Source organism: Cervus elaphus, chromosome 23 (genome assembly GCF_910594005.1).
Source record: "Cervus elaphus chromosome 23, mCerEla1.1, whole genome shotgun sequence".
In the NCBI taxonomy this organism is placed as follows: domain Eukaryota; kingdom Metazoa; phylum Chordata; class Mammalia; order Artiodactyla; family Cervidae; genus Cervus; species Cervus elaphus.
The window spans coordinates 76,840,089-76,864,195 of record NC_057837.1 but is presented as its reverse complement, the minus strand read 5'-3'; the positions used below and the strand labels follow the sequence as shown (position 1 = coordinate 76,864,195).

Genomic DNA, 24,107 nt, shown 5'->3' with positions numbered 1-24,107 from the left:
CTTCTGCCTCTCTGCCCAGTATCTAAGCAGCCTTCTTCCATCTTAGTGTCTATCTAGTATTTATTCGTATATTCCATTTCCATCAAACCTCTATCCACCTTTCTAAATATCTATCCATTATCTGTCTATTCATTTATTTATCATCCAATCTTCCATCTGTCTACCCAAATTTATCTAGTATTCTTCCACTCATGGACCTAGCATCCATCCACCCTTCATCCACAGATTCAATTTCCACCAGCTTCCATTCTTCTGTTTACCTGCCCATGTTGCCATTCATCTGCCACTACCACCCAGTATTCGATTATCCATCCTTTCAACATACAGTGTCTGTCCACTTCATACACATCTATTTATATGTTTCTCCATCCATCACTTCCACATCCAAATAGTCACCACTGATCCATCCACTTCCATGTATCCTTCTAACTTTCATCTATCCAACATTCACCTTTCAACCTGTTAACCCAGTGTCCACTTAGCATCCTGCCATCCGTGTACCCAACATTCATTCATACATTTAGTTTGCAACCAACTTGTAGCCACCCATCCATCCATCTTTCCATCCAATATCTATTCAGTGATCTGTCCTTCCACTTCTCCACCCAGCTAACTATCCATCCAGTAGCATTTTTTCTTGGGTTTTGGGCCTGCATTTCGTAAGAGTTTGATTAACATGACAAACGGACCGCATTTTGAAAACAGGGGCCAAGACAGTGGGTAGTTACAGTTGTGTGACACCCTCCACTGACATTTGAAGGGAAATACCCTTACCTTGGTTGACTACAGGATCACAGTTCTCCAGTGCTGTTTCCTTCCCATCTTGAGTAGTGTGTTATATACAGAATTCAGCCTCCCAAAGAAGTAGATAGTGCTTTCACATCCACTAGTATTTACCCAACAAGATCCTTCCTTCCTTCCATCCACACACACACACACACACACCTGTAATGTGCCCACTAGCATTTATCCACCAGCATTCTTTAATCCATCCATCCCTCCATTTATTCATCCACCCAGTTCATCCATCCATCCATCAATCCTTCTGTCCTTCCATCCATTAACCCATTCATCCATCCAGACATTTACCAACATGAACCTATAATGTATCCACCAGCATTTATCTACCAACATCCATCCATCCATCCATCGTTCCATCCATCCACCTGTGATGCACAGATGTCCATCTGCTGCCTTCCGTGGACAGACTGTCTCCTGGCTGCTGAAGATACAACAACCAAGACCACCATGGCCGATGCTTACAAGTGAGGCGGTTAAGAGCATAAACTTGAGTGCAAAAAAATGCTGAATCCCAGTCCCAGCTCTGCCACTGCGCAGCTATGTCATCTTGGGCACAGTTTGTGCCCTCTCTAAGCCTCACGTGTCAGCTCTAAGTGGGTAAATGATGGTCTCTGCCTCCCAGGGTGGTCGTGACAGGTAGATGAGGGGACATTGTCTGTAACGTACTTGGTGGGGCCAGCGCCTGGCGCAGGGAAGCCCTCGACCCCTGAGACCCCGTGTTGTGCGCGGCTGTGCTCCTCACCCCTTGCCTGCCCGCTCCGCAGGTGCTGGTGGGCGGCCGGCACGTCACGGTCCTCCTGGATCCCCACTCCTACGATGCGGTGGTGTGGGAGCCCCGCAGCAAGCTGGACTTCCACGCCTATGCCGTCTTCCTCATGGAAAGGATTTTCGACGTGCAGCTTCCGCATTATAACCCCGGTGATGAAAAGTCCAAGATGAAACCGTGAGTGGCCGCAGATGGCACCCGATGGGTGGGCCAGGGTGGGCAGTCGGCTTCTACCTGTGTGGTTCAAGTCTTGCGTGGGCTGAACCGGTCTTCACAACAGGTGTCCAGTAAAGACATTTTGTTTTGGACATCCCTGGCGGTCCAGTGGTTAAGACTCCTTGCCAGAATGCAGGGGACGTGGGTTCAGTCCCTGGTTGGGGAAGATCCCACATGCCTTGTGGTGTGACCAAAAGAAAAAAAAGATGTTTTGCTTTGAGAAAACAAAGCAAAAAACAAATGCAGGGAGTTGAAGAAGAATTCTTTCCTTTTCAAGAGGCAGGGCTGATTTTTAGTAGAAGACTGGGGTTGGTGTCAGCCAGACATGGATTCAAATCCGAGCTTTCCCACTGCTTATCTTTGTGACTTTGGGCAAGTCACTGACCCTCTCTGAACCTCTGTTTCTACATCTATCAAATGGAGGTCGTAGGGTGATTAATGTTTTTGAGTCCATACTCTGTGCTGGGCATCATATGATCTCATGAGTCTTCCTAGCAATTCTGAAGGGTAACTTACGGCCCCATTTTATAGATGAGGACACGGGGTTCAGAGAAGAGAAGTGACTTGCCTGAGGTCACACAGCAAGTCCCGAAACATAAACGATATTCACATCAACGAAAGGACCTCTGAGCACACACTGTCTTCACTCACATGCTGGTCATCGTCTTAGATTCACAGGCACAGAATGACATCAACTTCCCTTTGAAAGTGAAAGTGAAGTCGCTCAGTCATGTCCGACTCTTTGCAACCCCAAGGATTATAACCCACCAGGCTCCTCCATCCATGGGATTTTCCAGGCAAGAGTACTGGAGTGGGCTGCCATTTCCTTCTGCAGGGGATCTTCCTGACCCAGGGATTGAACCCAGATCTCCTGCATTATAGGCAGACACTTTGCCATCTGAGCCACCAGGGAAGTCTGGTGGCTTCCCTTTGAAGACACCTGCCAAATGCCAGGTGTTTTGATAGGCCCATGTTCATATCTGTGCAACAGCCCTAGAGGTAGGTATTTTTTTATCCATATTTTACAGATGAGGAAACTGAGGGTCAGAGAAGTGACGTGACATACCCAAGGTCAACTACTAGCAAGTGGCAGAGCTGGGGTTTGAACCCAGGTCTGCAGTCTCCATAGCCCATTCTCCTCCCCACGAGATACTGAGGAGATAAGACTGCATCCGCACCTAAAGAGTGCATGTGGCCTGACAGTCGTCTTTAGAAAGAGTCACCCCCTGGAGTCGGTAAAGCATCTAGGGGTCTGGGTTTTGCAGGACTGCTAAAGCTGAGGAGAGGCCGGCATCATACGGTGAATATTGATGAGAGGCAGGACGCAGTCTGACCTTGGCTTTGTGGAGCAGATTTTAGGAGTATTCCTGATCCTGAGTGTCCTGGATCCCGCTATTCCAACAGTCCCATTAGCAACAAGAGTCCACAGTTAGTTCACAGCATCCTGTCCCCCGACCCAGGGAAGATCCCAGTTTCCTCCAGCGTCTGCTCCCAGGAGCTTCTGGGCTTTTCTCACAAGCTGGCATCAGGTCCTCTGGGCATGGCTGCTGCATCTGTTGATGACCACAGCCCCCATTGAGGACTCAACGCTTGGAGCAAATTGATCAGTGGTGATCACTGAGCCAGCTCCCAGGGGCCAAGCGCTGTGTTAAGCCCTTTAACATATTGTCTCACGTGGGTCATGTCTATTGTTTTTCCAGTAATGAAACATCCAAAAGCTTTTATTATCTGGAAGTTCACAGAACCCCCCTGGAAGTTTTCCCATCTTGAGTTCTCAAAAAAACCAGGGGCTTGCTCAATCTAAAGGGATCTATCCTATTTCCAAACAGCAGGGGGCGACAGAGAGCTGGAGCGCCTGATGGTGACTCTAGTGCTGTTTTTGTTGTTGCCTCCAAGTGGCCCTGCTGAGCCTCCAAGTGGCCCTGCTGAACATTGGCTCAGCTCCACCTCCTGGACCTGTCACTTGATGCAGTGGTGCCCTTTGTGGTCTAGGTTCTTGCAGACTGTAGAGGGGCCTTAAACTTAGAAGATCCCATCTTTCCCAGCTTCTAATCATATGCTCAGTCATGGCTCAATGTTGAAAGTTAGGAGGTTCAGTACAGAGAGGCTTCTAGCTTCAGCCACACATTCTCCCAGAGCTGGTCCTCTCCACAGAATCCTAGGTACTTAAATAATGAGACCAGATCACCAGCCATATTCCCTTACTCTGCATGTAGCCTTCACTCGGAGTCATGTCTTATCAGCAGTCCTTGGTTGGGGACACTTTATCCAAACAGCTCTCCCTAACTTTGAATCTCAAGGAGAAATGGTTGGTATCTTAGTTATTCCCCTTCTGTAAGTCTGTGGGTTCCTCATCTAAGCAGGGACGAGCATCATGGTTAAGCATTCAGACTCTGGAGTTGGGCAAATCAGGGTTTCAGTCTCAGCTGTGTGACTCACTGTCTGGGTGACCTTTGGGCAAGTACTGTCTTCTCTGTCCCTCAGTCTCCCCATCTGTAAAATGGGTAACATAATAGTAGCTGCTATCCGTAGTGTGGTCAAAAGATGAAGTGAGATTGTTGTACTTGGCACAACAAATAGTAACTGTTGCCATTGTTGACAGTGATAGAAATAATAATATCATTCTGTTTAAGCTGGTCATCCAAAGAGGAACAGGAGCCCTGGGACTCTGAGGTCTGGGGATGGAGGTGCTTGTGTGCATATATATATATATATATATATTTTTTGGAAGCCACACTCTCACTTCTTTGTTCCTCACCCCAGGACTCTCCTCCACAAAGAACTGCAGGCGCTCACGGATGCCATGTATACCAACCTCCGAACTGTCCTGCTGGGTGACACCATGGAAGCGGGCAGTGGCTGGCATGAGATAGGGCTCCTCGAGTTCTCCTACAGCTTCCTGCTCAGGTGAGCCCAGCACTCTGGACCGCCGTGAATAGTGGCCAAGGGGACCAAGAGGACTTTATGGGTGCAGAAGTAGTTTGGGATGCTCCAAAGCCAAGGCTGCGAGATGACATTTTGTACCTGGGACTCCGAGTGGTCACCTGGTCCTCCGCCTATGGGCCATAAAGGAGACACAGGCCAGGAAAGGGGCCTTGCTGGTCACCCAGATGCTTGGCAAAGAGGGCCAGTGTGACTGGAGCCTAATGAGCTGAGGAGGTGGGGCAGGGCAGTGAGGATGAAGTTGGCAGAAACCAGGTCTCACAGAACCTCAAAGCCATGGAATTTATTCTAAGTAAGATGAGTGACATTGGGTGTGTAAGCAGGGGATGTGACACTATTGGACTTTGAATTGTTTTTTTGAGTATTTATTATTTCTCTGGCTGTGTTGGGTCTTAGTGGTGCACGTGGGACCTTCATTGCTTCCTGAAGGATCTTCATTGTGATGTGCAGGCTCAGTAGCCCCATGGCATGTCAGATCTTCGTTCCCCAACCAGGGAGCAAACCTGTGTCCCCTGCATTGGAAGGCGGGTTCTTAACCACTGGACCACCAGTGAAGTCCTGGGCTTAGAGTTTTAAAAGCTGTCTTTGTCTGCCAGATGGAGACTGGACCATGGTTCGGGTGGGTGACAAAAGAGAGGCAAGGGGACCTGTTAGAAGGCTGTTGTAGTTGCCCAGGTGAGAGAGGATGGTGCTCGGGACCGGGATGTGGGGAGAATTGGGGCCGCTTTGGGCTTCCCTGCTAGCTCAGCTGGTAAAAGATCTGCCTGCAACGCAGGAGACCCCGGTTCAATTCCTGGGTCAAGAAGATCCCCTGGAGAAGGGATAGGCTACCCACTCCAGTATTCTTGGGCTTCCCTGGTGGCTCAGCTGGTAAAGAATCCGCCTGCAATGTGGGAGACCTGGGTTGGGAAGATCCCCTGGAGAAGGGAAAGGCTACCCACTCCAGTATCCTGGCCTGGAGAATACTAGGGACTGTATAGTCCATGGGGTCGCAAAGAGTTGGACACGACTGAGCGACTTTCACTTTCACTTCACTCTGGGGGATGCGGTTGATGGGACCTGTTGAAGGACTTGATGGCCTAGTAGATGGGGGAACATGGCCACAGGCAGTGAGGGAAAGAGATTCAGTCAGGACAGCTCGTTGATTTTTGGTGGCACCATTAATGACCAGCACCTCATAAAAGCAAGACATGTCAACTGCTCGAAAAAATTACAGCGACACAGTTTCAGAATAAAGGACAGGCATTTGCTGACACATATGAGTACCCTGGGACGTTTATGACACATGTGTGTACATGTAGGCTCAATGGGTGCTAATACGTTTAATCCGCACAATAGCTCTATGAAGCAGGTGCCTCACAAACCCCACTTGATGGATGAGAAAACCAAGGCCTGGAGAGCCTAAGTCATTTGCCCAGAGTCTCACGGCTGGGACCCTGGGAGGGCTGGCTGCAGAGCCTACACCCTCAAGCACGACCCTTGCTGGGTTCACTTTTTCTCACTTCACCCTGGACTGGTGCAGACACCTTCAAGGGCTGTGACTGGTCTGGGTGAGGCTGGTCCGGTCCACCCTGTCATCGTATGTTGGGGAGACTGAGGTCCGGAGAGGGGCCCCCCAGCAAGGTCACAGTGGGGAGCCCCCAGATCTCCTGGTTCCTGCCATCCTGTATGCTTGCGAGGGCAGGGAAGTCAGAGGAGAAGCCGAGGCTCTGGGGGAGGTAGGGGCCGCGTGGTGGCAGCTGGGTCCGTTTAGGTCCGTGCTAAGAGCAGGCTCAGCGCCAGGGGCAGGTGTCAGTGGATTCCCGTGTCTTCAAGGCCTGAGCCCTGGCTGCAGCTCCTGCCTCCCGACTTGGCAGCAGCCTCCGGCCTTTTCATCGCCATCTGTGGCCCCTAAAATGGAGAGGGAGTGGGCGAGCTGGATGTCAGGGGCACTGATGGGGTGGCGCATCTTCACGGAGCCCAGCTCACGGGATCCCACCCATCCTATGTGGGCCCCGGCCCCCTCAGTCCCATCCAGAGTTCTGACTTTGATTCCTCTGGGGTCATCTCACCAGCCTCCTCGCTGAACAGGCCAGGCACACTCCCACTTCAAGGCCTTTGCAGTTTCCATTCCCTTGCCCAAGAATGCTGTTCCATACATGTCTGCATGGCTCCCGCCTCCATTCAAGTCTCATCTCAAGGGTCACCTCCTAAGGGAGGCCTTTCCTGACCCCTCATTTACTATGATGTCCCCCGGGGCTTCCCAGGTGCCTCAGTGATAAAGAGTTCACCTGCCAATGCAGGAGACGCAGGTTTGATCCCTGGGTCGGGAAGATTCCCTGGAGGAGGAATTGGTAACCCTCTTAACCCTCTCCAGTATTCCTGCCTGAAAAATCTCATGGACCGAGGAGCCTGAGGGGCTACAGTCCAGGCGGTGGCAAATAGTCGGACGTGAGTGAGGGAGTGATGCTCCCAGACCTCTTATTCCCCAGCCTGAATTCCAGCTTTTTCTGTCTGACTCCTAGCGCCACCTATGGGCCAAGCATGTATTTACAGGTCATGTAATCACTTCCTGCCTGTCTTCAGCTGTTAGGTATTTCAAAGTGAAGGAGCCTTAGAAAGGGGGTCACGTTCACAGTGTGAAATCTCGTGGTTCTTTCTGGTTTTCTTTTCTTTCTTTCCTTTTTGGGAGGGTTATTTTTTTCATTACCTATTTTTGGTAGAAATTTTACCTAAGGAACTAGTTTTCTGCTTTAAAGAAAAAAACCAACACCAAGACAAGTAGGATGACAGCTGGCGACAGGTATTTAACTGCTGTGTCTCAGAGGCCTCAGGGCCGGGGGGGACTGTGTGACTCTGCCAGCTCATTCCCATCTGAGAGGGATAGCAGTGAGTCCACTCCTGCCCAGGACTGCCAGGCGGGACTGCAGGCTGCCGGTGGCCAGACTCTCCCCTTTCTCAAGACGAGATGGAGGGGGACATCCAGGTTTTGTGTTCAGTTCAGTTCAGCTCAGTCGCTCAGTCGAGTCTGACTCTTTGCGACCCCATGGACTGCAGCACGCCAGGCCTCCCTGTCCATCACCAGCTCCCGGAGTTTACCCAAACTCAGGTCCATTGAGTCGGTGATGCCATCCAAGATTTTGTGTGAATTTCCCCAACTGTTTAAACATGCATTCAGTTTGTTTTAAGGAAAACACGATTAACCAAATCAAACACGTTTCTGGACTGAATCCCGTCTGTGGGCTGCACCTTTACAACTTCTGCCGTAAGGGGACTGAGGGCGTTTGTCTGGAGATGAGGACCCAGGGCTTACACGTTTGGAGGAGAAGGAGCAGGGAATTCCTTCCGGGCTGATGCAGCGGCATCAGTGGGGCCCAGAGGTCAGAGCTCGTTCCAGCCATTCTGAAGGAAGGGTTGCTTCCTTCTTAGTCCAGTGTGATGGGCAGGTGTTGAACTCGCCATCTCTGGGGGATGTGGAGGCCAAGATGGGAGGAGGGGAGGGAAGTGGGATGCAGGGAAAAGGTAGGAGAGCAGGTCGGAAAACTGAGCTCAGAATCATGGTGGCCCTGATTTTCTTCTAAGATCAGTGTTTTCGGGATTGAGTTCTAGCTATCCATATATCCATCTACCCATCCACCCATCCACCCATCCACCCATCCATCCATCCACCCATCCATCCATCCACCCACCAATCCATCCACCCACTCTCCCTCCCTCCTTCCTATCCATCCATCCATCCACCCATCCTTCCATTCATCCATCCACCCACCCATCCTCCCTCCCATCCGTCCATCCACCCACCCATCCTCCCATTCATTTATTCATCCACCCATCCTCCCCCGCTCTGTCCCACCCATCCACCCATCCATTGACAGAATGTTTATTGAAGACTTACTGCACATCTGTACTGTGTAAATGAGGGGTTAAGTGGGGACTAGACAGGCATCTCTCAGCCCCCCCACCCCCCACCCCTGCTTCCATCCTCTCCTCTGGAGAAACCCTGTCCTGGGTGATCCAGGGACTAGGCGGAGCTGCGGGAGGCTGTTTCAGTGTCTCTCTCAGAAGTCCTGGCCCCTCTCCCACGTGGAAAAAGTGAAAACCTGTGGTTTCCCTCCCAGGACTGAGGCTGGTGGGGCTGGGCTCCTGGAGCTTTGAAAGTGAAAACATAGGTGGTGGAGACGATTCCTCTGGGAGCATTCCTGCGGGCAGCGTGAATGTGTGTGTGTGTGTGTGTATGGTGTGTGTGTGTGCACGCACACACACACACTGAGGGCTTACACTTGCTCTTGTGTCTCATCCTTTCTCCCTACTCCCCCACCAGGCCCTGTCCCTTGAGGTCAAGGCCGGCCTTCCCATGTTGATGGTCAGGCCTGTGTGATGGGCTCTGGCGATTCCCAGGCCACTCCAGCCCAGCTCCTGGCAGTCCTCGGACCCAGCCATGGATGCTCCCTTGGCTCCAGCCCTTTGCCTGGGCTGTGCCCTCTGCGAGAACCCCTGTCCCCTGCTTATGCTGCAGGTTCCAGCTCAGATGCTGCCTCCTCCAAGAAGCCTGCCCTGACTTCCTCTCCAGGGGCAGGAACCTCTTTTCCTGACCAGGGGCCCCCATCTCGCCCTTCCACCTGCTCTGCTTACCCACTTCCAACAGCGCATCCGCGCTCCTTCTTGCGGCAGAGGTTGGCTCTTCCCTGCGCCCTGGACCCCTCCTCTGCCCGTCCTGCAGCTTGACCAGAAGGAGCGCCCCTCCCCTGCCTCTCCTCGTTGGCCCTCCCTCTGAGCCCCGGCTGGCCCACGACTCCTCCACTCGCTTCCCTGTCTGTCCTGAGGGTTTTGCATGTTTTCTCTGCTGACTCTCTGGCCCAGAACCATCCCTGACACAGGGTAGGAAAATCTGGTGCTCCCCAGGGGTACGAATGAAGAAAAGCTCGTAGGCAGCCCGGAGAGCTCAGCTGGGACCATTCAGAGACGGCCTGCTGACCCTCTGCTTGCCGCCCCCAGAGCCGGCTACTTGACCCAGTATGGCGTTGAGGCACCCCCACACACTCAGGAGAGCCAGGCCCAGGACCGCGTCCACTCAGCCGAGGTCTTCCACGCCTTCCGCCAGCTGGACCTGCAGCTCCCCAAGCTGGCGCGTGGCTCACTGTCAGCGGGTAAGCACCGTGGGGTCCTCGGTGGGCTGTGGGGCTGGCAGAGGGGCCCAGAGAGGGAGTCCACCCTCAAGCTGAAGGATCATAGACGACACGGGAAGGAAAATATTCAAATGCCTTTTGAGGTAGTGAGGTCTCTGTCATGGGGGGTATGCAAGAGCACACTGGTGGGGAGGCAGGGCTTGGACTGGAGCTGGGGTTCCTGTTGGAAATTCTGATACAGCACCTCTGGAGTGGGGCTTGGGGACCTTTTGTGTGTGTCTGTTTCTTTTCTAGGTTTAACATTTAGTTTGCTTTAAAATTTCTTTTTTTTTCCTTTAGAAATTCTTACAAGTAGTTTATACTGATTATAAGAAGTTTAAGCCAAATAGAATAATTTAGAGGGAATAATAAAAGATTTCTCCACCTTCTCCTCATCCCAGTCCACCACTTCCCTTCCCCTCCACAGAGGTGACCTTTATTACTAGCATGGAGAGTTTTCTCTAAACACACACACAGAATTCTTTTTTTTTTATTGAGGTGTATTTTACATACAGGAAAGCACACAGTCCTAAATGCACAGCTGAGAGATCAATCTAAACGTTCCATGCCCTTTCCCAGTCAATATCCACCCCCTAACGTTAGCCACTGTATGGATTTTTTCCACCTCAGCTACTTTTACCTGTTCTTGAACCTCCTATAAAAAGAATCATAGAATATGTGCACTTGGGTGTCTGATTTCTTTCACCCAACTTTATGTCTGTGAGATTCATGGAGGTGGTTGTGTGTCTAGGGTTTCTCTTCCGTCGCTCTGCACTATTTCACTGGAGTAATAATCACAATTTGTTGAACACTCCTGGGTGGGGCACCTGGGTGGTTTCCAGTTTGTGGTTGTGCATGTGTTTGTATGTGTCTTTCTGAGCACAAATGCCGTCATTTCCGTAAGTGTTTAGCCCTGTGCTTTTTTTAACATCAGTGTAGCACTCTGGAGGAATTGTTCTGCTCCAGAGTTTTCATTGAGCTCCACATCTCGAACTTCCCACGTGGGTTTATAAAAACCCACCGCCTTCGTTTTCGTGGCTACAGAGGGGAATCAATATCGGTAGAAAGCTTCCTGCTGGATTCAGGGAACCAGGTCTATAGGAACCCCTGGGATGCATTCTCCCCTGGCCACTGTGACTCAGACTTCCTCAGGGAGAAGGGTCCTCTGGGGCCGTTGTTAATAAGTCTCCAAGCACCACCCCAGTCCTTTTGATTTGAATGAGCTTCCCTGGTGGCTCAGAGGGTAAAGAATTTGCCAGCAATGTAGGAGTTGTTTAGTCACTCAGTCATGTCCGACTCTTTGGGACCCCGTGGACTGCAGCACGCCAGGCCTCCCTGTCCTTCACCATCTCCCGGAGCTTGCTCAAACTTATGTCCATTGAGTCGGTGATGCCATCCAACCATCTCATCCTCTGTCGTCCCCTTCTCCTCCCACCTTCAATCTTTCCCAGCATCAGGGTCTTTTCTAATGTGTCAGCATCAGGTGGCCAAAGTATTGGAGCTTCAGTTTCAGCATCAGTCCTTCCAATGAATATTCAGGACTGATTTGCTTTAGGTTTGACTGGTTGGATCTCCTTGCAGTCCAAGGGACTCTCAGGAGTCTTCTCCAACACCACAGTTCAAAAGCATCAGTTCTTCAGTGCTCAGCCTTCTTTACCGTCCAACTCTTACATCCACACATAACTACTGGAAAAACCATAGCTTTGACTAGACGGACCTTTGTAGGCAAAGCAATGCAGGAGACCCAGGTTCGATCCCTGGGTCGGGAAGATCCCTTGGAGAAGGGCATGGCAATCCACTCCAATGTTCTTAACTGGAGAATTCCATGGACAGAGGAGCCTGACAGGCTACAGTCCATGGGGTTGCAAAGAGTCAGACAGGACTGGGCGACTAACACTTTCTCCAGGGAGACTGGGACACTGCGTTTTTGACAAGTTTCTGACAACTCAGCCATGGAAAGGCTGAGAAACACTGTGTCCTGGTCTCAGAAACTTGCAGCAAGACCTGGATTTGCATCAATACCTTGCTGCTCCCTTGCTGGTGATTTAGGGCAAGTTACTTAACTTCTTTTTTTTGCTCTGGGTCTTCTCTCTCGAGGGGCAGTTGAAGGCAGTGGTTGAGACAGACTCTGGGCTCAGGTGGCTTGAGGTGGCTCACTGGCTCTGATGTATTTTCTCCGTGCCTCAGTGATCCCATCTGCAAAATGGAGAGAACAGTAGGATCTTCCTAGAAGGTGGCTGTTAGCATTGGCTGAGGTAATAAGAAAAAACGTTATCTGTTGAGCAATTTCTTTGTGCCAGATACCAGGTTAAACATTGTGTCATTCAATGCTTACAACAGCTCATGACCCCATTTCCTTTATTTATATATTAATATTTTAAAAAATCAAACTTTAATACATTATATTGTTTAAGTTAAAAAAAGCCAAAAAACATAGGGGACTTCCCTGGTGGCCCAGTGGATAAGAATCCGCCTGCCAATGCAGGCGATACAGGGTTCAATGCCTGGCCTGGGACGATTCCACATGCTTTGGAGCAACTAAGTCTGTGTACCACGACTACTGAGCCCACGACTACTGAGCCCTCGCCCCCGAGCCCACGAGCTGCACCCCCTGAGCCCTGAGCTGCAGCCGCCCGCCTCGAGCCGGTGCTCCACAGCAAGAGAAGGCACCTCGGTGAGAAGCCCGGGCACCACAACAGATTACAGCCCTCGTCGCAGCTAGAGAACGCCCGTGCAAAGCAACGATGCCTCCGTGAAGGCAAAAATAACAATATAACGAAAATAAAATCAGTAAATTTTTAAAATTATGTATACATAGAAAAGAAAGAAACATAGGAACTTCTCTGGTGGTCTAGTGGCTGAGACTCTGTGCTCCCAATGCAAGGGGACCGGGTTTGATCCCTGGTTAGGGAACTAGATCCCACATGCCGCAGCTAAAGAGTTCACAGCTGCAACTAAATACCCCTCACGCCGCAGCAAAGATCAAACATCCCATATGCCATGGTGAAGATCTGACACAGCCAAATAAAGAAATGGTTTTTTAAAAAGAAACACGTTCTTGTGATAGATGTAGACAGGAAAAAGTAATAATACTCTTCCAAACCCATCTTCCTATGGAAATCAGTGTTAACATGCTGATATATCCCTTCAGTGTTTTGTAGGGATACTCTATTTAAACAATGGAAACAAGTATATATATCTAAAGTGTCACTGTGTGTATTTACAAAAAAGGATTATATTTATGATCTAATCTAACAACATAGCTGCACAATCTCCCTTGTTAATTCAAATATCTTCTAGAGGCATTAGCCAATGCAATTAGGTAAGAGAAATCAATTACCAATATAATAATGAGTAAAGAAGAAATAAAACTATCCATATTTGCAAGTAATCTGATACTATACACAGAAAACCCCAGAAAATCTATAAAACTAACTCAAGAATAATATATATAGGTACACATATGTATATATATGTATATGTACACATATGTATATATGTGTACCTATATATATATATATATATATATATATATAGCAAAGCAGAAGGATGTGAAAATCAACATAAAAAATCCAGACATCTTTCTGGCTCTTTCAGGTCACTATTTAGACAGCTGTCCCCCTCCAATGGATATTTATAATTGTTTCCTTTTTGTGTGTGTGGCTGTTACAGTACTTCATTGTACTTGTTATCTCTTCTACAATCTGATGATTTTATTTTTTGCTAACAGTTTCCTGGAAGTGGGTTTGCCAGGTTAAAGGGCATACACATTAAAATTTTTATTCGCTGTTGCTGTATCTTTTACAAAACCATGGAGCGATTCATACGCCTACCCAAAGGGAAGGCGTCTGCTCATTCCTCACCAGATTTTATCAGTCTTTCCAGTGGTTTGCCAGTCTAATGGGCAGAAGTGGGTAATCGGTCGTTTTAGTTTGCGTTTTCCCACAACCTTGTGAGCATGAGTCTTTAAATCCTTACTAATCTGATAGGCAAAAAGGGCATCTGGCTTTATGGGCATTTCATCCTGTAATGAAAAAACATCTTTTAGTGTTACCAGTCATTTGCTTTTCCTCTTTGTGAGTTGCTTGTTCATGATTCTTAGTGTCTTTTTTGAGACAGCTCCTTATCTTATGGAATCCTGACATCAGTGCTGGAAAGTTGGTATTGTGCAGTTGCTAAGTTGTGTCCAGTTCTTTGCAACCCCACTTGACTGTAGAATGCCAAGCTTCCCTGTCCTTCACCATCTCCTGGAGTTTACTCAAACTCATGTCCATTGAGTCAGTGATGCCATCCAACCATCTCATTCTCTGTCACTCCCTTCTCCTCCTGCCCTCAATCTTTCCCAGCATCAGGGTCTTTTCCAATGAGTCGGCTCTTTGCATCAGGTAGCCAAAGTATCGGTGCTTCAGCATCAGTCCTTCCGATGAAAGTTGGTATTATTAAACGCTTTCTTCAGGTGAAGAAACTGAGGCTCAGAGAAGTGAAGTCATTTTTCATAGATACATAGCTGGTAGGTGGCAGAGCAGCAAGATAGAGGCTTGGTCTGTTTGATTGCAAAACCTGGTGCACGGAGCACTGATACAGCCCAGTACTGATCGCTTCTCCAGGAAAGAGCAGTTTCTCTGTTGCTGTTTCGTCCATACAGATGCCCGGGGGAGTCTGGGCAGATGCAGAGAGGGACCCTCCTGTTTATCCCTGGAGCAGCTCTGGGCTGGGTGTGGGAAGGCTGCATTTCTCAGTATGGGCAGCAGGTGGCAATGTGGGGGGCAGTTTCTCAACTTAGGACGGGAAGCTGGGGTGCAGAAGGGCCCCCAGAGCTTGCTGTGGGGCATGTGAAGCTATGCAGCTACTTTGGAAAAGCAATTTGGTAGAACCTGTCAGCATAGGATCCTGTACTTCCGCTTCTTGGAGTTAACCCACAGAGACGCTCCCGTGTGTCTACAGAGCCACGGATATTCATTCCCATGTTATCTGTGGAAAACTGTCTTCCCTGGAAAATTGAAACCGGTCCCTGGTGCCAAAAAGTTTGGGGACCACTGTCTTAGAGTTTCTTTTTCCTTTATTATGTTGTTGTTGTTTACTATTTTCATGCATTATTCCTTCTCTGGTTTTAGAAATATAAACATTTTAAAAGAAGATTGAGCTTTTGGGGACCCTTAAACAATCGAATTTGGTGCTTCTCATACAGGAGAGAGTTGGGGGGCAGTAGGGAGTTAAATAGAGCCCTGAGCTAAGCAAACCGCTTCTTTTTGGAATAATCATTTCACCGGATTGTTGGCTGTTTTATTTGAATGCTGTTTGGGTGCAGGAAGCATTCTTCTATTAAAGAATCACAGGGTCTAATGCAAAAATCAAATGCATTTTAAAGGTGAAACACAAGACTTTAAAAATTTTTCTCCACTGGGGGCCTTTCTGAACTGTACTCTTGGGTCTCCAGGGGACAGAGGTGTTTCCAAACCTAGACCTCTTGCTTTACAAATGCGGAGACTGAGGGACTTCCCTGGTGGTTCAGTGGCTACTCTGACTCCCAGTGCAGGGGGTCAGGGAACTAGACCCCACATGCCACAACTAGGAGTTCACATGCCACAACTAAAGATCTGGCGTGCCTCAATGGAGAGCGAGGATCCCAAGTGCTGCAGCTAAGACCTGGTGCAGCAAATAAAGAAAGAAATATTTGAGAAAAAAAATGCGACTGAGGCTCAGATGGACAGGGCCTCAGCCGAGCCCACACAGCATGGGAAGTCTGGGATTGAACCTGTTTCTCCTACTTCCGACCAAGTTACCAATCATATGAGCCTGGTACTTCTGATTCACAGCCTTGAGTCATTACATGGGGGCTGGTAAATAATACCTTATCAGAATGGCAGGATATAGCAAGTGCAATTTGCCAAACCCCTTCCAGTATGCATTGTGCTCTGCATGTGATCTTTTTGAGTTCTCCTAATGGTCCTCTGAGCCAGGTTGCCCCCATTTTTCAGATGGGGAACTGAGTCTCAGAAATACAGAATGATTACCCAAGATTGTCCCCCTAGGAAGGGGCAGAACTGGGATCTCAACCTGGGTCGCTATGGCTGCAAACCAGGTGATCTTTGTTTCACAATTTATTACTTCTTAATAATGGAAATAATACATGACTACCTTCCTCTTGGACTAATAATGTACTAACATTCATTCAGCTTTGTTTAATAATATAGCTAATGTTTATTCGGCCTGGGCCAGGCATCAGTCTTCAGGCTTCATATGTGAATGCATTCAGTCTCTGAACAGCCCTGTGTGGTGAGTACTCTGACCCTAATTTATAGGTGAGAAAACCGAGATGTTCAGAGGTGAGGCGCCTTACTCAAGGTCAGGCACGCTGCTCCAGAGCTTGGGCTCTTAAGTGGGCTCCCCTGCCTCTTGTGAAAAAATGAAATATTGCAAAGAAGGCGTATACTGTTTTGACCTCACTCCCCCTGCATCTGTCTCCAGGGTAACCATTGTTATCAACTGAGTGTTGTACAGCTGCGGTTCATGGGGTCACGGATAGTCGGACAGGACTGAGCAACCGAACAACAGTTGCTAAAACAGTGCCGTCCTGTAGAAATAGAATGCCGGCCACATATGTAACTTTACATTTTCTAGTAGACACATTATTTAAAAAAATGAAGGGGAATTCCACAGCATTCCAGTATTTAAGACTCCAGGCTTCCACTGCAGGGGGCACAGGTTTGATCCCTGATTGGGGAACCAAGATTTCACATGCTGCAGGGCGCAGCCAGGGGAAAAAATCCCATAAAAGTAAAATAAATACATAAAGTTAAATATAAAGAGAGGTGAAATCAACTTTAATAATATTTTTCTTTAACCCAGTATATCTAAACGATAAGCATTTTAGCATGTAATTAATATAAAACTACTGCGATATTTTACATTTTGTGTCTGTCGCCAAGACTTGAAATCTGGTATGTACTTTTGACTCACGGGACCTCCCGATTCTGAGTGGCCACATTTCATGTGCTCAGTCAGCATATGTGACTTGCGGCTTGCTTTCTGGACAGTTAGTCTTGGCCCTCCTCCAGGTGCACATGTAAAATACAGTACACCCCAGTTATACTCAGATCCAAACACAGCAAGCCCTGGTTTTCCCAGCAGGAAGGGTTTTGTTTTGGTTTGGTTTGGTTTGGTTTGTTTGTCTTTTTAGTCAACCTAAACGTGGAAATAATTAGGACCGGAAATGAAACAGCATCTTATCGATCTTGTTGAGCAGCAGTGGTTAGGCTCACAGGTTGTACAAACTAACCGTTTAGAAATGTCTCTTGCTTCTCACACTCACCTCTCAGGAAGTGGCTTATTCAGGCTCAGTCTGGACACCTGTGTCATCTCCATCAGCGGGGTGGCAGGTGGAGTCACCAAACTCGGTTTTCCAGAACCTCTTTCTTCACTCCCGTATCATCCAATTGAAACATGGAATGTACTTTTTGAATCTATCCACCCATGAATCTATGATGTTTCGCTGGAAATTCTTTACGGGGCTGGGGTTGGTGCCAGATTTCGTTTCACGTGATTCAAACGTTGAAAATACAAAATGGTAACAGTGAGATGTCTCCCATCCGTCCTTGTCATCCTTCCTTCCACCCTGTCCCCCCGCCCCACCGCGCCCACAGTTGGCTGCTGTTACTAGTTTCTCGTGGGTCCTTCCGGAGTTCCTTCATGTGGATACAAGAGGACATGATGTTATTCTTTCTTTTCTCTTTTGCCCACAAATACATGGTAAACACACTGGTGTGGGCACTGCTTTTTCCTAAGAGAGTAGCTGTAACGAAATCTTGTGTAAGATTTTGTGTGTCCTACACTATTCTATGGGCTCTAAAAATGTTAAGCTGGTTTTACCAAATTGCCAATATAGTTTATTTTTTACTTATTTTTCTGAAGACTTTTTCCTGGATCTTTTATTTATTTATTTTATTATGACTCCTTTTTTTTTTAAGAGCTGCTGTAGGTCTTCATTGCTACAAGCGTTTTTCTCTAGTTGCAGCACGGTGGGGGAGCTACTCTCTAGTTGTGGCGTAAGGGCTTCGCCTCGTGGTGGCTTTCCTTGTTCCAGAGCGCAGGCTCTAGGTGCATGGGCTCAGTCGTTGCGGCTCACACAGGCTTAGTTGCTCCACGGCCTGTGGGATCTTCCTGGACCTGGGATAAAACCCGTGTCTCCTGCCTTGGCATCTCTTTTTTTTTTTTCCATTTATTTTTTATTAGTTGGAGGCTAATTACTTTACAATATTGTAGTGGTTTTTGCCATACATTGACATGAATCAGCCATGGATTTACATGTATTCCCCATCCCGCTGCCTTGGCATCTTTACCACTAAGCCAGCAGGGAAGCCCCGAAAATACATGTAACACATAGCAAATATACATAACAGGAAAATCATGTATTTCAGATGAACAGTTGGCCTCATTGCTTTAAATTGAGAAGTATGTCACCTGGAAAAGTGTCTAGAGGTGGAAGAAAAGCATATGGAGTATATTATGTGAAAACGTAATTAATATGCTTAAATAAGTTTTGCCTGCCTTTTACATTCTGTCACATGAAGCCTGGTTTAGAGCCACTGGGTAGATGGGTCTTCCTGAAACACTGCTTTGTGGCTCAAAAAAGTCAGTGAGAGAGTTGCTAGTACTTTGGAATTTTGTAGCAATCCGAGTGACTCCTTCTTTTCCAAAGGGTGATTTTGGGGAGAGAAAAAAACAAATTTTATATTTGCACATATGTCAATGCAGCATCGTCTTGTAGTATTAACAAAATATATGAATAGTAAGCACTGACTTTATGCCTTCAGTGGTCTGTGTGTGTGGGCCGCTGCACAGTTTTCCAGAATGTAAACACACTGTCATTTATTTAATGGTGTTTGTGAACTGGTGATCCGGGTTCCAAAGCAGACCCTCAGAGAAGCTTTTGTGACCTGCATGGTAATTGAAAATGACTTACTGAGATGCTAACTTTAAAACACATGAGAGGATTCCGTGTGAACATCTGGGTTTCAGCTCCTGCCGGAATCCTGGGCTCCCTGGCTGTGCCTTGTCTGTCAGGCCTGGGGGGTGCTGGGGGTGGGGCTGAGTGCGGCCCTGGGACCCCCGCCAGGCCCCGCTGGGCCCTCCGCCCTCCTGCACGGGACCTGCCTTTCCTGCAGGTGTTGAGTTTGAAGCCCAGACCCATCTGTCCCCTCTTGGCGGTCCACTCGGTCATTTCTCCTGGCCGACGCTGTGCCCTCAGGGTCTCCACACACACGTGGGATCAGGCCCCGGGAAAGGAGCACATGGCCCCTGTTTCCTGTCCCCTCCCCTGCTCTGCGAAGAAACCGTTCATTTAACAGATGCTGGCGGAGCACCTCCTCTCGACCAGGCCTGCATTTCAGGACCGGGGCCCCTGGAGCTTCCTCCTGCAGGAACTCCCCACACCCCCTGGGGTGACCTGAAGACCCTTGGCCTCAGCGGGGAGGGCAGGGCAGGGTGGCCCCGGGCTGGAGGTGGAGCTGTAACCCCCCATCCTCTGTGCTCCATCCCTGCAGGGGATAAGGACCAGGTGGGCAAGGTCAAAGGTCACCTGTGGAAGCTGTTGGCCCCAGCCAGGCTGGCCCGTCGGGCCCACCGGAGCAAATGGCTGGAGAGTTACCTGCTGCACCTGGAGGAGCTGGGCGTGTCGGAGGAGATGCAGGCCCGCGCCCTGGTGCTGCAGCTCTGGGCCACACAGGTGGGTGCCAGCGGGTGTGGATGTGAGGCTGTGCATGTGAGTGCGTGTGTGTGTGTGGGGGGGGGGCACGCACACGTGTGTACTGTGCGGCGCACTACGGCCACGCGCCTGCGAATCCGTGTGCATGGGCCTGTGTGTGTGCCTGTACACATTGAGTATGGGCCACTAGGAGTGTGGGTGTGGGTCTGTGCACACACACCCAGCTGTCTGCCCCCCTTCCCTCACTCTCTCAACTGTCAAAGTGTCTCATGAACAGGACCTTTCATTCAATATACACATTTTTAATTTGGAAAAATGTCAAACTTACAGAGAAGCTTCATGAACTCATATATAGTTCACCTTAATTCCTCAATTTTATGTATTTTTATTGGAGTATAGTTGATTCACAACGTTAGATTCCCCAGTTTTAAACATTTGACCACGTTTGCTTTCTCTCTCTCCTACTCTGATTATCTTATTGAATCATTTGCAAATTAGTTGCAGGCATCATGATTCTTTGCCCCTAATTTCTTCATTGTGCGTCTCCTAGGAGCAAGAATATTCTCTTCCATCTCCACAGCCCAGTGATCAGATTCAGGACAATTAACCCAGATACAGGACCATTATCTAATATACAGCCCACATTGCAGTTTTGCCAGTTGTTTTAATAATCTCATCTTGGTCCAGCACTGAATGCAGGATCACAGACTGCATTTAGTCATTATGCCTTCTTAGTTTTCTTTTTTTTTTTTTCCTTAGTTTTCTTTAGTATGGAACAGTTTTGGTGCCTTTCATTGTTTTTCATGACCTTGAGGTTACTGAAGTGTGCAAATCAGTTATCTTGAAGACTCGTATAGAAGTTCCAGCTCTATTCCCCGCTCTGAGTTGATCTAAATGGGAAGGATATCTAAAAAAGAGGGGATATATATCTATGTACATATAGCTAATTCACTTTGCTTATCATCCAGAAACTAACACAACATTGTAAAGCAACTATACTCCAATAAAAAGTTTTTGATTAAAAAAAAAATGAAAAAAAAAAAAAAAAGCCAGACAGACCTAAAATCCATTTTGATTGAAGCCAAACTTGACTGAATCCTATTTACAATGACCTGAGATAATTTTGCTTCATTATTCAATGTATTATGTTTGCATTGGGGATTCTGAAAATAAATTACTTGCTCAAGAAAAATAAACGTCCCACTGAGTACTCACCATGGACCTCAAAGACACTACTCCGTGTTGCTCATATTTTAGCCAGGAGTAGGGGCCGGGGAGACATCAAGGAAACACGCAGGGTGATTTTAGGTGCTGACACGCAGGATATAAAACAGGGTCATGACTAGATAGGTCCTGGGGGTCTACTCTGGCCAGGGTGGCCTCTCTGGGGAAGAGATGACTGAGCTGAACCCTGGATGATAAGAAAGAGCTAGATCTGGGGACTTGGGGAGGGTATGGGGATAGAATATTCCGGGAAGGGGAAACAGCATGTGCAAAGGCCCTGGGGTTGGATCATGCCACATGTTTGAACTGCATCGAGGAGCTGAGTGCAGCCAAAGCAGAGTGGGGGGCAGGGGGGCTGTGGGACTGAGGGCAGAGATCATGGAGGGCCCTTGGGTCCTACTCAGTAAAGACTCGAGATTTTTTTTCTGGGTGAAGTGGGAGCCCTGGCAGGGTTCTGAGCAGAGGAGGGACAGGATCTGAGAAGCGGGGACATGGTGAGCAGACAATGGTGGCAGGACCACGGAGACAAGGAAGAACTAGATAGATTTTGGAAGCAAAGGGAAGGCAGTGCCAGTGGAGCTGGTGATGGCCCGGATGTCGCTGGCAGCGAGAGAAAGCAGCGAGAACACTGCATCTCCAGGCCTGGCTCCCCCCTCCCCGCAGCCCAGAGCCCCTCCTTCTCTTGGCCTCACCTCGGCAGTGACGGGCGGTTGCACAGGCTGACATTTCTGGGTAATTCCTCTCCCATCGACTTATGACTTATTTTTAATTTTCTCTCAGAACCATAAAATGTTCTTGCAGGCAGAGGCTGGCAAGGGATGGGGGTGGGTTTAATCAGTAGTTGGGGCCCCATTAATGTCTAATAACATATTTATGGGCAGCGACTTGGAGCTCCAAACTGTCCCCAGAATCCCTTATGGAAATGGCCTCTGTCAGCGGAACTGGATGCTGGCCTGGGGGCTTGAGTGGCAGCAAGTCTGGGGAACAGCCTCTGGCGGCGCCAGGAGAACTAGGCAGGAGCTGGGGTCGGGATGTCCTCTAAGGTTGAGTCGTTGGCAGTGTCCATAATTCGGGCTGGTGGAAGACCCTTTGAGATCTTGAGTCTTGAGAGCAGGGCCAAGAGACTGGGTAGCTCAGGAGTTTGGGGCACAGACTCTGTGCCAGCCTCCCTGAACTTGGATCCTGAATCTCTGCCACTCCCTGGAAAGTCAGACCCTTAATTTCTTGGTGCCTCGGCTTAGAGAGTGAAAAAAGTGAAGTCACTCAGTCGTATCCGACTCTTTGTGACCCCATGGACTGTGCCCACTGGGCTCCTCCATCTCTGGAATTTTCCAGGCAAGAGTACTGGAGTGGGTTGCCATTTCCTTCTCCAGGGGATCTTCCTGACCCAGGGATCGAACCCAGGTCTCCCGCGTTGCAGGCAGACACTTTACTATCTCAGTTTTACTAGCTCGGTTTACTCCTCTGTAAAACAGAGACAGCAGGACGTTCCTCAAGGCGTTGTGGGGAGGGTGAAAGGCAGTGATCCAGGTGAAGTCCGGTACCTGTGCTTGGCTGATAACCAGAGCTCAATAACCATATTCAAGGGACTTCCCTGGTGGTCCAGTGGCTAGGACTCTGCACTCTCAGTGCTGGGGGCCCAGGTTCGATCCCTGGTCAGGAAACTAGATCCCACATGCTGCAACTAGGAGTTCCTTATGCAACTCAAAGATCCCTCGTGCCAGAGCTAAGGATCCTGCATGCCGGAGTGAAGACCTGGTGCAGTCAAATAAACACACAGATAGATAAATACAATTTTTAAAAAGTCCTTTAAAAAAATTCAAGAAGTATTTAGTGTGCAGCCACCCATGTGCCAGACACCATTCTAGACGGTGGGAATAGAGCAGTGAGCAGAACTAAGATCCCTGCCCTTAAGGGAGCTGACATTCTGATGAGAGAAGACAATTGATAAGCATGTTAATGTATTACAGACAATGAGTTCTATGCATAAAGCAGGGACAGGGAGTGAAGAGGGGCTGCTTTTCTGAGTGGTCAAGGAAAGCCTCACCAGGAAGGTGGCATCTGAACAGAAACTCAGCGGGGACGTGAGCCATGTAGATGTGTAGGATGGGGAGGGAAGACAGTGAGTGCAAAGGCCCTGAGGTGGGGACGAGGGTGACAAGGCAGGGAGGTGGCAGATGCCAGACCAAGGAGGGCCCTGCAGGCCGCGGGGAGGACTTCCGGCTTCTCCTCTGAAATGGGAACCCTTTAAAGGCTCTGAGCAGAGGAGGGACATGGCCTGCCTTCTGCTTTAGGGGGGTCATTCTGGCTACGCCTTCTGCTTTAGGGGGGTCATTCTGGCTACGTTGCTGAGAACAGACTGTGGTAGGCGGGAAGTGGAGGCAGGGAGACCAGAGAGGAGGTCTGCAGATGCTAGGCCAACGGGAGATCACGATCATGGAGGCGCTGCGCTGTGAGGATGAAAAGCAGAAGCGGTGTTTCAGGTCAGTCAGACAGACTCGGGCGGAACCCCAGCTCTGCCCGCTGACCAGCTTCAACAGGTCGCTTCACTGTCGCCATCTGAAAAGCGGAGGTCAGGGAAATAAGAGTAATAGCTGTGCACAGAAGTGGGTTTTCCCCCTTCGGTAGTTTGATTTTGAGATAATTTTAGGTTACAGGAGAGTTGCAGAGATAGAACAGAGTTCCTGAATACCCTTCCCCCAGCTTCCCCCAGTGTTAACCTCTCACAGAACCACAGCGCATGCGGGGAAACTAAGCAGTCAGCACTGCCAACTCGTCACTGAAAGTCCGTACTTCGTTCAGATCTCCCCAGTTTTTCCCTTTTCTCTTCCAGGGTCCAGTCCAGGACCAACTTTGCACGCATTCTTTTATTCCCTTAGAAAAAAAAATTTAATGCCCCCCCCAAATGAAATGTTATCTGTGCTCTCCTCCACCCCTCAGCTCTGCGCTTTCTTGAGCCTCAGATGGACTTGCCCCGGGGGCGGCAGGAAGGGCCACCAGCAGCTCCTGGCAGCCCCTCCTCCTGGTGGCGGAGAGCTTCTCTCGAATTCTAGCGCAGATCCTAAGTCTGGTACCCACTGGCCCAGCCCAGGTCACCCGTCCCCTCTGAGTCCATCACTGACTGACTGACTAGACCAGGCCGACTCCTATGACCACACTGAGGTCTGGAGGGGGTTTGTTCAGCCCCAGACAGTCCACACAGGCTTCTAGTGAAGTGGAGACGGTACTCCAAAGGAAAATGGGCTGAGGAGTGACGCGGCGCAGGCAGGCTGCAGGCCAACCCCGCTCCTGTTGACGGACAGTGCGGTGG

At 49.0% G+C, this 24,107-nt stretch overlaps 1 protein-coding gene and 1 non-coding gene across 5 annotated transcripts in view; both read left to right on the top strand.

Moving 5' to 3' along the window:
* The window catches only part of PTGIS (prostaglandin I2 synthase), a 46,124-nt gene that overhangs the window by 12,091 nt on the left and 9,926 nt on the right, over positions 1-24,107 (top strand). For all 4 annotated transcript variants that reach the window (XM_043883604.1, XM_043883605.1, XM_043883603.1 and 1 more), the window contains 4 exons: positions 1,566-1,744; positions 4,547-4,690; positions 9,701-9,852; positions 19,413-19,594. In XM_043883604.1, coding sequence (XP_043739539.1) covers positions 1,566-1,744; positions 4,547-4,690; positions 9,701-9,852; positions 19,413-19,594 — 657 coding nt within the window. The remainder of the gene's footprint in view (positions 1-1,565; positions 1,745-4,546; positions 4,691-9,700; positions 9,853-19,412; positions 19,595-24,107) is intronic.
* Positions 22,389-22,461, top strand: TRNAE-CUC. The gene has a single exon. It is a non-coding gene; the product is annotated as a tRNA-Glu (tRNA).